Genomic DNA, 14,530 nt, shown 5'->3' with positions numbered 1-14,530 from the left:
TGTTGCTGGTGTTTTGTTGGTGACTCTTCATGGTAGGTACCAGCAGCCAGATATGTGATGTAACTGTGCTTTTTTGACTTGAAATACATACAGTGCTCATTTTTATTTTAATACAGAACACATAGAAACAAACTAAATATCTATCAACATGATTCAGTTATCACTTTAAGTGCTCGGTAAAGCTCTGCCTCCATTCCTCGGTGATACAGTAAAACCTAATGGAGATACTGAAGCTCTAAGATTCTATAAACGTGTTCTGTGTGCAGTTGTGCTCTTTAGAATATCTTAAGCTCTTGATTTGGAACAAGAAGCCTCACTGAGGGCATTGGATGTGCCTGAGCTGGGAGAGTGCTTGCCTCACACACAGGAAGCCCTGGGCTTGATCCCACCACTGCATAAACTGGGTATGTTGCACTTAGGACATAGAGGCAGGAGGATCAGGGATTCATAGTCATCCTTAGTTAAAAGTTTTCAGTTAACCTGAGAATCATGAGACAGTGTCTCAAAACAGTAGTGGATAAAACAAAACCAGAGAGATAAATGAGGATCAGGAGAGATAAAAGGACTAGGGGTTTAGTGTGAGGGTTCAGTGTGATTGCACGCTTAACAGGCGCAAGGCCCTGCATTTAAAAAAATAATTAGGGCTTGGGGATTTAGCTTGGTGGTAAAGTGCTTAAGGCCTTGGGTTTGGTCCTCAGCTTTGTTGGAGTGGGGTAGGGGGAGATAAATTCATTAATATTTTATATGTATGATTATTTTGCCTGCATGTAAGTATGTGTACCTTGTATATGCTTAGTGCTCTTGAGGTCTAGGAGGGTGTCAGATCTCCAGGAACTGGATTTAAAGGCAAGTTGTAAACCAGTAAGTAGGTACTGGAAATCAAAAAAAGACCCCCAGGAAGCCGGCTAGTGTTTTTGACTTCTGAGCCATCTGTCTAGACATAAGGCCCTGCATTTGATCCCTAACACTAGCAAAATGAAGACTGACTTGGATATGCTATGCTGCCTACGACATTTGGATACTGTTTTCTGGGATGGCACCGTTGAATAAAGAAACTTTTAGGAAGTGGACCCACTAAGATAACTTTGGGAATGCTCTTAAAGGGAGTTTTAGGAACCTCTTGATAATTATTAAATATGCTAATTGTGTAAATTAGTTGATTCCATTGACATGTCTTCATGAATGTACCCCGTAATTTCAGGTCTGTCTTTCAGCTGCCTTTCCTTACTGCCACTCCCCAGTCCTGAACAGTTCTAGTTAAATTCTTTTGGTTGTCTGGCCTTGGATCTGTAGGTTTGTATTCTTTACCAGATTTAGGAATCTTTTAATTATCAACTTTTCTTGTTAACTTTTTACTGATTCTTTATGAGTTTCACATCCTGCACCTCAGTCTGGTTCATCTATCAGGCCCCTCATGTTCACTTTTCAAACTTGCAGCTTTCCCCACAAATAAAAAAAAAATAAATAAAACAAACAAACAAAAAGAAAAACCAAAAGCACAGAAACCATCTCGTCGTGGAAGCTGTATCCTCTTGTTGCCCTGTGTCTGTGCCATGGAGACCCTGCAGCTTTGGATCATCAGGACTGGCCCTTTTACACATCCCAACTGTTGGCAGATGGTTGGGATTTTGGGGTAGGCCAATTCAGAGATCTAGATCTGGGCCTGGGGTAGTAGCTGAGGTGGTTATCGAGTGGGCTTTCTCTTACCTGCACCACCAGGGTGAGTTACGTAGGAGGCAGGGTCAGCTCTCATGCTCTCTCATGCCCTTCTGAGAAGGCTGGCTCACTGCTGCCTTCATCAGGGCCAGCTCCACTGTGTTGCCCAGGTGAGGTGCAGGACCTATGGCCATCCAATCTAATACCACATTTAAAAAAAAAGATTTATAGCCGGGCGGTGGTGGCACACGCCTTTAATCCCAGCACTTGGGAGGCAGAGGCAGGTGGGTTTCTGAGTTGGAGGCCAGCCTGGTCTACCGAGTGAGTTCCAGGATAGCCAGGGCTACACAGAGAAACCCTGTCTCGAAAAACAAAACAAAACAAAACAAACAAACAAACAAAAATTCCCCATGCCTCCGAGCCTTCTGACTCAGGCACCATGGGAAGCCTGAGGCTTATTTATTTATTTCATGTGAGTACGCTGTTGCTGTTTTCAGACACACCAGAAGAGGGCATCAGATCCCATTATAGGTGGTTGTGAGCCACCATGTGGTTGCTGGGAATTGAACTCAGGACCTCTGGAAGAGCAGACAGTGCTCTTAACCACTGAGCCATCTCACCAGCCCTTATCTTCTTATTTTATTCTTTGAAACAGTCTTGGTATGTAGGTCAGACTCACTTTGGATTTGCTATCAACCTGCTTCAGCCTCTGGACTGCTGGATTATAGGCATGCACTACCACACAGGTGGGCACTTAAGGGTTTTATTTTGTAGTCATTTGAAAGGCAATCTAACACACTAATAAATCTTACACATGCTCAGCTAGTAATTTGTTAAAATACTTGGTAACAATCAGAACAAAGCTAGCTCTGAAAATGGACGCCGTAGTCTGGCTAAGAAGGAAGTATCTGGATGTGGTGTAATGCTTACCTATAGTCTCAGTATCTTGGGGGTTGAGATAAGAAGATCAACCAGGCAGTGGTGGTGCACGCCTTTAATCCCAGCACTTGGGAGGCAGAGGCAGACAGATTTCTGAGTTCAAGGCCAGCCTGGTCTACAGAGTGAGTTCCAGGACAGCCAGGGCTACACAGAGAAACCCTGTCTTGAGAAAAACCAAAGAGAGAGAGAGAGAGAGAGAGAGAGAGAGAGAGAGAGAGAGAGAGAGAGAGAGAGAGAGAGAGAGAGAGAGAGAGAGAGAATATGAATGAGAATATGAATATGATGATCAAGGGTTCAAGTTCATCAGCCCTTTAGTGAGGTCACCTTGCTCACCAAAGTCATGTGCTATCTATTACAGAACAATGCTATTCTGCTTATCAAGTATACTGCTTATCAATGTTATCTCAGAATGATGATGAAAGAAATTCCAAAGCAAATGAAGTGGGAGTGTCTATTCTGTTTTCCTTTCTTCTTTCTCTTATTTTTTGAGGTATTGTCTCATCAGATAGCCCATAGCATGGGCTGGCTTTAAATTCACTGAGGATCTGACTGTGACATCCGATTCACTCAGGTCTCAGCTTCCTAAGCATAGCAATTACTCGTGTGAGCCACCAAGACTATGACTATGACATTCGTTTAATCAGATTGAACCCCATGTAGCCCAGGCTGGCTTCCAGCCTGCATAATCCAGGGTTCAACACGTAGCCTTTCCACCACTACCCTTCTCTAGCCTGTAACTCTGTTCCCAGATCTGGGTTTTGATTTTCCCCCAGCACTTCCCCTCTGTCCACCCACACACATAATCACATTTCCCTCAAGAACTGTGGAATAACAGACCTGGGAATAATTAAAAGTGACACAACCTTCATTGGGAAAAGATTTTCCTTTGCAGGGTGGCCACTGGGGACCCTAGCACCAGCTAGGCTCATGTCCCCTTACTCATGCCTGCTTGCAAGCACATGATCACCTATCTCATTTATATATAGTTATATATATTAAGGCCTTGTATAGCAGAGACTGTCTTGAATCCCCTATGTTGGGAAGAATGGCCCTGAACATCTGGATTTTGTCTTTTCCTTCTATGAATAATGACAGAGAGGACTGGTTTCTTTTTTTTTTTTAAATCACCATGTATTTGTGGGTGTGGGGTGGGATGCTGTTACATGTTTGGGGTGTGGTCAGAGGACAACTTAATTTCTTTTTCTATGTAAGACCAGGGGATTGAACTCAGGTGGTTAGGCTTGGCAGCAAAGACCTTTACCTGCTGAACCATCTCACAAGCCCTAAGAGGTAGTTTTGAGACCCCAAAGGGTTAAACTAGAAGACGAGCTGTACCAGTTCATCACATGGCTACAGCAACTGCCCATTTTCTGACTATCTCAGGAAACCCTAGAAACCCTTCCAGAGACAACTTGCTTAGTCTGAGAGAACCAGAAGAGGAAAAAAAATCCTTTCCTGCTACGATTGTGGTCAACTAAGACATTTAAGTAGCTTGTAGCTACTGGGCTGTATGCCTCTCCTGGGTCCTTGTCCATACTGCAAGACAGTATGGAGACAGACAGAAGCAATGCTCTCATTCATAAACATTCTCATTCATTCCCTCTTCTTTTGTTTCGAAGCTATGAAAAGCTCAGTAAGGGAACAAGTCCCTTATCATTTGGAGAAATGATGTGGTACTTTGAGGGGGAGGAAACTTCAGTTGAGAAAATGCTTCCACAAGGTAAGATCTGGATATTAGGCAGGTCTATAGGGCATTTTAATTAGTGATTGGGGGTGGGGGGAGGACCCAGCCCTTTGTGGGTGGTGCCATATCTGGACTGGTGGTCCTGGGGTCTACAAAAAGGCAGGTTGAGCAAGCCATGAGTAACAAGCTAGTAAGCAGTACTTTTTCAAGGCCTCTGTACCAGCTCCTGCCTCAAGGTTTCTGACGGGTTTGAGTTCTGTCTTGGCTTCCCTCAGTGGACTTGGGATCTGCATGTCAAATAAAACCTTTCTTCGATGAGTTTCTTTTGGTCTTGATGTTTCATCACAAGAGTAACCTGGCCTTGTAAAAAGTCTACTTTATTTTTCCTTTAACCTGTCTGATAGGCAAATGTCCTTTTACTCATTCCTTATTTGTCACACCTAGCTCCCTGTTTCATGTCTAGGCAGGAACATCACGTCCGAATTCCAGGCCCATTGATGATTTTTTTTTAAAAATAATTATATTTTATTAAAAAGATTTTTTTGGGAGGGACAATATTCTCAAACTTGGTGGCACTGGACTGGCTTAGAGCTTGTTATGTACTTGCTGGGATTATAGGCATGTTCTACCGGAATCCCATAAAAAGATTTAGGTACAGTGTTAATAGTTGCTCAGGGGAAAGATAAGGTAGTGTGTGTGCGTGTGGGTTTCTCAAGCAAGAGCTCCCGGTCTATGACTAGTTGAGACTCCAGGGACCCTCAAGATCCTTCCAATCCCATCTTGCAAAGCCCCAGATAGTCTTCTTAGAATCTCTATGGATCCCTGTAATGCCCAACAAGTTCCCTTCAAAGTCTGGGGTCTCTCCATTTCTGGATGTTCACGAACATCCATCCCTACGACAGTAACCATTAAGAACCCCAACAAAGTTTCTTACAGGCCCCTTATTCAGATCAACACATACTCAGCGGCTGGACTGAACACGGACTGTCAGCCTAGACTCCCGGAAGGTAAACACAGCGCCGCGGGCGGGGCGGAGGGCGGGCTTGGACAGTCTGAGTGGTCAGATAAAAGTGATTGGCAGCTGCCACGTCCACGTGCTTTTAGCTTCGAATCAGCTGTCGCGAGAATTCGATGTAAACACACCAGTGTACCTGGCTTCGGGCTCCTCGCTGGAGACGCCTTCCTGAGGTCCGCAGGTGTTTGGTGCATGTAGCGTTTTCTTAAAACAGAAACTCCACCAAGGTGCCTCTTCCAGGCCCGCAGACACGCCTGCCTTTTCTCCCCTGCTGCCTGCATTCACAACCGAACCTGACCAACCCGCTTCACCCGAACTTCCATACTGTTGTGTTTTCCTTCCAGCCCCAGCGGATTGGATGGATTCTGAAGGCGGGTCCGCCTCTTTCCTACGTGCTGGTTGGCGAAGCTGACCTCCAAGGGCGGTGCCGCGCCGGGGCCAGTTTGCTCCTGGGATTGGCTGACGCGGTGGTTCCGCCGAGGCGTGGTAGGAAGTGGTAGCCGTCAATCACGAGGGAGACTCCAAACAGTGAGCCTGGAGCTAGAGAACAGCGTTTACCGGCGGAGCGGCCGGTGAGAGGGCTGACGGGTCCTTGCCTTGGGGAAGGATTGGAGAGGGATAGGGACAGGCAGCATGAGGGAACAGGGCTGACCAGCCCCAGTTGACGGGGGAAGGTGCAGAAACTGGAGGAGAGCTGGGCAAGAGGCCAGAGGGCGGCCGGGGGCAGTAGTGGTAGGGCTTTGGAGGTGAAGTGTGGAGTGTTGTTCCCGTGACTTTGGGGAGAGTGGGGCCCGAGGGGCTTTTGAAGAGCTGTTCTCAGGTGACAAGGCCTGAGGTGGACAGAAGTGGGGAGACTGGTTCGGGTAATAGAGGGTGGAATGAAGATGAGAATACTGAGGGATCTGGTGAAAGGTACTGCCTAAGAAAGGGGTAGCTGGACCAGTTTGGGCAAGGGGTGTTTGGGTTGTATAGGAATGCGGGGATCAACAGTTTGGAGAGTTTTCATATGAGGTAGCACAGTGAACCCTTCTTAAAGTGATGCTTTTAGGCTATGGGCTTTCCTGAGCCTTGTAAGAAATTTTACATGTTGTCAGTCATGTTGTCAGCCCCCCTTTAACCTTAATTGAGTAGACTCTATACTCTCCAAAACACCTCTGTGATTCAGAAGCTCATTAGATGGTCAAGGACCAGGACTTACTTAGACCGTGGGAAAAGCCAGGGGCTCCTTATATCATATGAGTTTATATTTCGTATTTGTTTACACGCTGGTCATTATGTTACAATAGCTGGAGGTTAAAATATTATTTAAATGTGGCTACCCAGTTTTACTCCTTAGTCCTTAACAGATTTATCTGAAGGCACAGTGATATCATGTTATGTGTATTTGTACTTAGGCTCACATGGGCCATCTAGCCTTTACATCGTGGCGGTGCCCTTAAGGTTGACTTTGAACTCCTGATCCTCCTGCCTCTGCCTCTCAGGCATGCATATGCTTCACCACCTATGGCCAGCTTATTATTATTATTTTATTTTCTAAGATAAAAGTAATACTAAGAATCTCAGGCTTACATCGCCCTTGAATTCATGGCAATTCCCCTGCCTCAGCCTCCTGGATTGCTGGTATGTTATGTCACACTGAGCTTTATTTTGTTTTTCTAAGTGATCCTGCATTAGATAGTACTCATTTAGTTCTCCTTCTCTTATCTTTCTAGTTTTGAATTATATAGCAAGAAAGATTCAGCAAAAGAGTGAACTGTTTTGACTTTCAGATATTGGGCAGTTCAAGGCCAGCCTCCATTATAGGGTGAGACCTTATCTAAAAAAAGACCTATCTAAAAAAAAAAAAAATTCCTGGGTGTGGTGGTACACACCTGTTATTCTGCCAGTCTGGCCCTCAGGTCTCTAGGAGTTCTAGGTCAAATGGAGCTAAATAGTGAGTTTCTGGGAAAATTTATAGTATGTCACAGTTTGGAAAAGGGATATTTAGTGAATAATCATATAAAACTCTCCTTTCTGACACTAACGGTGGAATTTTCTCTTTTATTCTGGAAACAGGTCTCATGAATGAAACGATGGCTACAGATTCTCCCAGAAGACCCAGTCGCTGTACTGGCGGAGTCGTGGTCCGCCCTCAGGCCGTCACGTAAGCTGAAGAAAACAGTGTTCTAGAAAACAGTTCCCACTCAGAATATCTGATGAGCTGGATGGTGGTAGCACTTGTCTTTAATACCAGTGATTGGGAGGCTGAAGCAGATGATCTCTGAGTTTTTGGCCTGCTTGGTCTACAGAACAAGTTCCAGGACAGCTAGGACGACATAGAGAAACCCTGTCTGAAAACAAACAACCCCTTCTCCAAAACTCCCAGAATTTCCTTTTGGATAGTGCTTGCTTCTATAAACATTTTTTTGCTTTTTGGCTGTGCAGGTGAAATGAATGTCATTGTCAAGGCCACATAAAAGAACAATTGGAGGGTTAAGTTGACATATTTGACACACATCTATATATGGGGGTGACTGTGTGAGGGTTTGGGTTGCATCTCAGTGCTAGAGCACTTGCCTAACTTCGGGGAGGTACTGAATTTGGTTCCTAGCATCAGCAAAAAGGTAAAAATCTAAAAGTCAATGTAAAAACTTCTGGTTCTGCAAGTTAGTGGGCCACTCAGTTTCTTTAGAGGGTCTTGATCAGTATTTGAGATAGAGTGAAATAGAAATTGGGGGCATAAGTCATAGTTTGAGTGTTCTAGCATATTCAGATCCTGGGTTCCATCTCTAGCACCACAGACAGACACAGACACGTACAAAACAAAGGGAAGTTAGATTGTTGATATGTGCAGAGTTATACTCTCGTACTTATGTATGTGATTACTAAACTGTGTTGTAAAAGTATCTCTTCTAGATCTCAGTTTAAATGTTACATGAGTATTTAAAGGGGATATGTTAGTAGTGACAAGGCTTCACAAGAAGGTAACGTTTTGGGGTTGTTAAATATCTCAGTGGGTACAAGCTTGCCATAAGCCTGAGGATCTGAGTTTGATCCCTGGGTCCCACATGATAGAAGGAGGGGATCCACTCGTCCAAGTTGTCCTCTGACCTCCATATACATGGCCCATGCCCCCCAGACACACACCAGTAAATAAGTAGATAGATAAATAAAAAAATAGTATCACTTAAAAGTTTTAAAAGAAGGTTAACATTTTGAGTTTATCTTTAAAGGTTAAAATTTGGACACTTGGACCCAATGGTGCTTTTTTGGCAAAGACAACAGAACAAAGATAAGGAGTAGGCAAGCTGCTTTTTCTTTGGGATTTTAAAAAAAGATTTATTTATTTTATGTATATGAATACGCTGTAGCTGTCTTCAGACATACCAGAAGAGGGCATCAGATCCTATTACAGATGGTTGTGAGCCACCAAGTGGTTGCTAGGGATTGAACTCAGGACCTCTGAAAGAGCAGTCAGTGCTGAGCCGTCTCTCCAGTCCTTCTTTGGGATTTCAAGATAGGCTCATGTTTGTTTTAACACTTTTTTATATAGTAGAACTGATCCTGCCTTCATCTTTCAAAGCTGAGATTCCAAGTTTGTGCTGCTAATCCCTGCTCCCAGATTCACTCCCAGATTATTATTATTTTTTTGAGACAGGTTATTTCTATGTAGCCCTGGCTGGCCCGGAACACACTATATTGAACAGGCTGGCCTCACAGAGGTTAACCTACTTCTACTTCCAATTGCTGGGATTAAAGACATGCACTGCCATGTTCAGCCATTTTATTTTTTTGAGAAAGGATTTTTCTGTATGGCCCTGGCTGACCTGACACTTACTCAGCCCAGGCTGTCCTTGAACCAGTAGCAATCCTGGCTTAGCCTCCTGGGTGCTGGGATTACAGACATGTGCTATGCCATCTGGGTTTTTTTGTTGTTGTTATTTGTTCATCTTGTATTTTTCAAGACAAGGTCTCACTGTGTAGCTATGGCTGTCGACCATGCTGGCAGCAATCCACCTGCTTCTGCCTCCTGAGTTCTGGCGTTAAAGGCATGGGCCATTATATTCATCTGTCTTTTTTTTTTTTTTTTTTTTTTTTTTTTTTTTTTTTTTTTTTTTTTTTTTTTTTTTGGTTTTTTGAGACAGGGTTTCTCTGTGTAGCCCTGGCTGTCCTGGAACTCACTCTGTAGACCAGGCTGGCCTTGAACTCAGAAATCCGCCTGCCTCTGCCTCCCAAGTGATGGGATTAAAGGCGTGCGCCACCACCGCCCAGCATATTCATCTGTCTTTTATTTTTTAACTGTTTTAGTATGTAGTCCATACTATCTTCAGGCTTATACCAGTCAGCTGTCTTCTGCATTCATAGTGCTGGGGTTACAAATGCAGGCTGTATCTTGTGTGTTTTAAAATTCTCTCAGCAAGCAAGGGACAGTGGCTCAGACCTGTAATCCTAGTACTAGGGAGTCTGTATAGTGAGTTTGAGGGCATCTTGGACTAGAGAGAGAGTTCTAGGCCAGTCTGGGCTATGTAGCAAGATGCTGCCTCAAAAAAAATTGCTTGGAGGGAATAATATTTTAGATTGTTTCCTTTGGGATTTAGTATATTACAAAGGACAGTCTTCACAGACTAAAACGTCTATGTACACAGTGATATCACAGTGCTTCTGTATTCTCTAGAGCTGAGTTTCTTTGTGATATTTGCTGTGGCATCAAGTTAAACATGTTATTAGCTGTGAGTTAGGCTGCTATTTTTATCATCCTTTATAGGTAGGTGAGAGAAACAAAGCAGAGAGGAATTAACTTGTCATTGGGACTAGGCAGGACGGGAGCTGGGATGGAGCCCAGCTAGTGAGTGGGTCTTCAGTGACTTGTATTCTCAGTTAGTATTCTTTGCAACCCTACCATATGGTGTTTACATCATAGTGAGTATTTTTTGTTACATAGATATTTTTAGGGTTAGAAATAATAATTTTGGGTACAGCATCCTGCGTTCTTTTGACAGATAATGCTTGAACACCAACTTCTCCCTTGTACTGGTTAACAGGTTCTGATATAAAAGGTAAATATGAGAGCTAGGCTACCTCCCTTAAGGGAGCCTGTATTCTGCCTGGAGAAATAGATAGGGATGCTGTCTGAGCCTTGGTAGAGGGTGGAAGGGAATACATGTATAAGGGTGTCCCGAGGAAACCACACAGAAGCTGAAAATGTGGGTAGAAGGAAGGGGTATTAGAAGAAAAGGAGCAGATGCCAAGGTGTAAGTAAGACTGCTTCAGGGCAGAGGATGCTGGGTTTTAGGAAACGGAGCTGCCCATGACTGAGGGCAGTGATGAAGAGCGAGTCTGGCAGAGTTGGCTCAATTGATTTTTTTTTTTTTTTTTTGGTTTTTCGAGACAGGGTTTCTCTGTGTAGCCCTGGCTGTCCTGGAACTCACTCTGTAGACCAGGCTGGCCTCAAACTCAGAAATCCTCCTGCCTCTGCCTCCCAAGTGCTGGGATTAAAGGCGTGGGCCACCACCGCCCGGCTCAATTGATTTTTTTGATTTTGTTTTTTCTTAGCCTACTTTTGTGGATGTCTAAGGCATTTTGTTTTGTTTCTGAAGGGTTTAGGAAAATTCTTATTCTTTTCTTCTCTGAGGTAAGGCCTCATAGCCCAGGCTGGCCTTCCTGAACTTCTGATCCCCCTGCTTCTACCTCTCAGTGCTGACATAACAAGTGTGCATTGTCATGTCCACTTTATATGGTGCTGGGGATGGAACCCAGGACACACATGGTGCGAGCCAGCCAAGCACTCTAACGCCTCACCTACATGCCCGACATTTAAACATTTCTTTCTTTATTTGTATTCCACACACATTGGTGCTTTTCCTGTTGTGTGTGTGTCTGTATGAGCATTAGGAGTTACAGATGGCTGTGATCTGCCTTGTGGGTGCTGGAGAAGTAGCCAGTGCTCTTAACCCTTGAGTTTTCTTTCTAGTTCCATTTGTTTTTTAAAATTTGGTTCTTTGAAATAGCATCTCACTATGTCACCAAGACTGGCCTGCAAACTAATGGCAAGCCTCCCTCAGTGCTGAGATTGTAGGTGTAAGTCATTAAATTATACTGAGCCCTATTTTTTTCAGTGACAATTAGATGTTTCAGAAGATTTTAGTATTTTGAAGATGTCATTTTTCTCTCATTGCTTACATCCATATTCTTATTATTTCAAGTTTCTTCAAAGCTGGGGCTTTCATTATGTGATAGTCTGTTGTCTGTTTTCCTAGATGTATAAGGCTCTGATTCCATCCCTAGGACTGCAGAAAGGAAAACAAAATATCATCACTTAATGTCCTTAACAGTATTATTATTTTAAGATTTATTTATTTTATGTATGTGAGTACACTGTCGCTGTCTTCAGGCACACCAGAAGAGGGCATCAGATCCTATTACAGATGGTTGTGAGCCACCATGTGGTTGCTGGAATTGAAGTCAGGACCTCTGGAAGAACAGTCAGTGCTTTTAACAGCTGAGCCATCTCTCCAGCCCAACATGATTATTGCCTCCCTTCCTTCCTTCTTCCTTCCCTCCTTCCCCCTTCCTTCCTTCCCTCCTTCTCTCCTTCCCTCCCTCCCAACCTCCCTTCCTTCCTTTTTTCCTCTTCCTCCTCCTCTTCCTCCTCTTCTTCCTTCCTCCCTCCCCTCCCTCCCCCTCCTTCCCTCTTTCTTTCTTTCTTTCATGCTGGATGTTAACCCTAAGGCCTCGTACATGCTAGGGAAGAGCTCTACCGTCTTATGCTTGTTTTTTTTTTTTTTGAGACAGGGTCTTTCTACATAGTCCTGGCTGTCCTGGAGCTCACAATATAGATCAGGCTACCTTGAACTCACAAAGATCTGCCTGCCTCCTCAAGGCTGGGATTAACAGCATCTGTTACCATTCCTGACTGTTTTAGTTTTTGATACAAAGTTTAGTTATATAGGCCAGGTTAGCCTGGAACTTGTGATCCTTGTGTGTCAGCTTTCTAAGTGCTGGGGTTATAGCACATGCCACTCTACCCTCCCTTTTGTACTGTCCTCCTTTTTGAGACAGGGTTATACTATCCTGGACCTAGCCGGGTCGGCTGCAGGGGCTGATGAGTGAGCCCCAGGGATCCTCCTGTTCCTCCTCCAGTCTGGGATTATATGCCTGCACCACCTTGCCAACTTTTTCTTTTTTTGAAATGTGGGTTCAGGGATTGAACAGGTCTAAGCACAGTAGGCCATCTCCCCAGCTGCTATAAGATGATGGACTTTTGAATATTTGTTCTAATGTCTTCATCTATAGGAAAGTGCATTCAGTTTGTCGCACAGAGGTAAGGGACAGGGTTCATAGCCAATTTAAAGAGAGGTCAGGAAATTCTGAGTTAGCAGCAAGTTTACTCTCTCTGGCTAGGGCATGATCATCCAGCCCTGCCTTAGTTGGGTCTGTCGCCACCAGCCCTCCACAGTTCCCTGTATCCAAGCCTTTAGACATGTGCTTTATGTGGGGACTGCAATAGACTGCACACTTTATGTGCAGACTCATGGGTGAGACGATGGGTGAGACGGCTCACAAGATGAGAACTGGCCTGGTGGTTTTTTTTTTTTTTCCTCCTGTTGAAGTTATTCTTGGTTCTGCCTCCCAGTGATACATAGGATCTCTCTACGTCTTCCCCGTCAGTTTATTGTGATAGTGAATTTATTAGGCTTTGTAAATTGTGCTTCTTTCTGACAGTTTTTGCCTATCTGTCCTTTGCCAGGGAGCAGTCCTACATGGAAAGCGTCGTGACTTTTCTGCAGGATGTTGTGCCACAGGTAAGCATGTGTGAGCACAGAAGTGGTCGTTTCACATTTGGGTCAGAAAGCACTGGAGTCTTGTTTCCTAACATTGACCAAGAGTGAGTAGTTTTGGAAGTCTTATTTTGGGATGCTGAGGATCAGGAGGGTGGGGCTGTGCTGTGGCTGGGAGCTGTGGCTCACTTTCCCGGCAGTGCTAGGAACCAGACCTCTGTAAGTGCTGGTCACATGCTTCTACAACCCTTTCCGTTTCCTGAATATTTTTCCTGTGTAAGAGAGACTCGGGCTTGGCATGTAGCTCGTGATAGGCCATTTTCTAGTGATACTCTTTCAAAGACAGCAAGTAGCTTTGGCAGGAATCTGGTGTATTCAGTAGTATGTAGTAATGCCCACATTTAATTTGCTCAAGTGTTAAACACTAGAAATGTTCAGGCCTGTCGGTCTGTCAGGAGTTCTGAGAGCCCAGCACCTGTATTGTAGGAGGTGTTTGCAGTGGGACACAGATGGCCAAGTGCTGTTCTGGTGGGACTGACTGCTCAAAAGCAAGCTTGCTTTTCTTCTCCATGTGGATGATAGTCCTCCCTGACTGCCACAGCACCTGCACCTGAGCTGTTTGGAGAGGACCTTTCATGGACTCTTACACCAATTTTACAAGGATACCCAGAAAGTTCCAAACTAGAGTTTTAGTTGTATTTGTAAAATGTATTCTTCAAACGAGGACTGTCAGCACAGCTTTATTGTATATAGTTAATTTGAATGACAACAAGCCCCAGCATTGAGGTCTGTGGTGCATGTGAGGACAAATGCTCCCTTTCCCAAGGCACTTGCTTAATAAGTCAAATTGCTTGAACCAAGCAGAGATTATTAATAGCAACAAATCAGCACTGTTGCATTGTAGTGCACATGGAAGGTTTGATTGGTGAGGGGATGCAGAGAGAAGGAGGGACTTTGGAAGCACTGTAGAAGCACTGCTAGTGGCAGTGAGGGAACGGGGCAGCTGCTCAGGGTGGCAGTGGAGGGTCTGATGCCTGCGTTGGCCAGGCTGATGGGGCAGTGGGTACACTGAGGCTGGTGAGCCCTGGTGTGAGGCTCAGTTCACAGAGAGTGATTTTGACAAAGTTTACTTTTACATTTTGTTTGCTTCTACAGCACTTCTCAAACATTTATCAGCAGTTATCAAATACAATACAGGTGAGCTACTATACAGGTGTCTGATGTGTGGCCGAGAACCCTGTGTAACAAGGAGGCAGGCTGATTATTTTTTTGGCTGGAGGAGAAATGCTGTGATCAGAATCTTTGAGGACTCTTTCCTCATTGAGGGCTTGGAGTGGGACAGGAACAGAGAAAATAGGGGCTAAACTGATGGAGAAAATGACATAGTGCATCAGGAAGGAGATGCTGTGAAACTGCCTGTCAACATTTGGTTCATACCATCATGAAAGTAAATCTGAGACATTGATCTAACAATTACAG

The 14,530-nt window shown here is 44.3% G+C and overlaps 1 protein-coding gene across 13 annotated transcripts in view; it reads left to right on the top strand.

Moving 5' to 3' along the window:
* The first annotated feature begins 5,713 nt into the window (after positions 1-5,713).
* The window catches only part of Bcas3 (BCAS3 microtubule associated cell migration factor), a 460,608-nt gene continuing 451,791 nt past the window's right edge, over positions 5,714-14,530 (top strand). For 4 of the 13 annotated variants that reach the window (XM_076936109.1, XM_076936107.1, XM_076936100.1 and 1 more), the window contains exons 1-4: positions 5,714-5,866; positions 7,350-7,437; positions 13,021-13,075; positions 14,207-14,248. In XM_076936109.1, coding sequence (XP_076792224.1) covers positions 7,355-7,437; positions 13,021-13,075; positions 14,207-14,248 — 180 coding nt within the window. In that variant the 5' untranslated portion in view covers positions 5,714-5,866; positions 7,350-7,354. The remainder of the gene's footprint in view (positions 5,867-7,349; positions 7,438-13,020; positions 13,076-14,206; positions 14,249-14,530) is intronic. The other 9 variants (XM_034505325.2, XM_034505328.2, XM_076936103.1 and 6 more) reach the window with 4 other exon arrangements.

This window comes from Arvicanthis niloticus, chromosome 6 (genome assembly GCF_011762505.2).
Source record: "Arvicanthis niloticus isolate mArvNil1 chromosome 6, mArvNil1.pat.X, whole genome shotgun sequence".
NCBI classification, from domain to species: domain Eukaryota; kingdom Metazoa; phylum Chordata; class Mammalia; order Rodentia; family Muridae; genus Arvicanthis; species Arvicanthis niloticus.
Note: the sequence above shows the minus strand (reverse complement) of the source record. Positions and strands in the feature narration are given on the sequence as shown.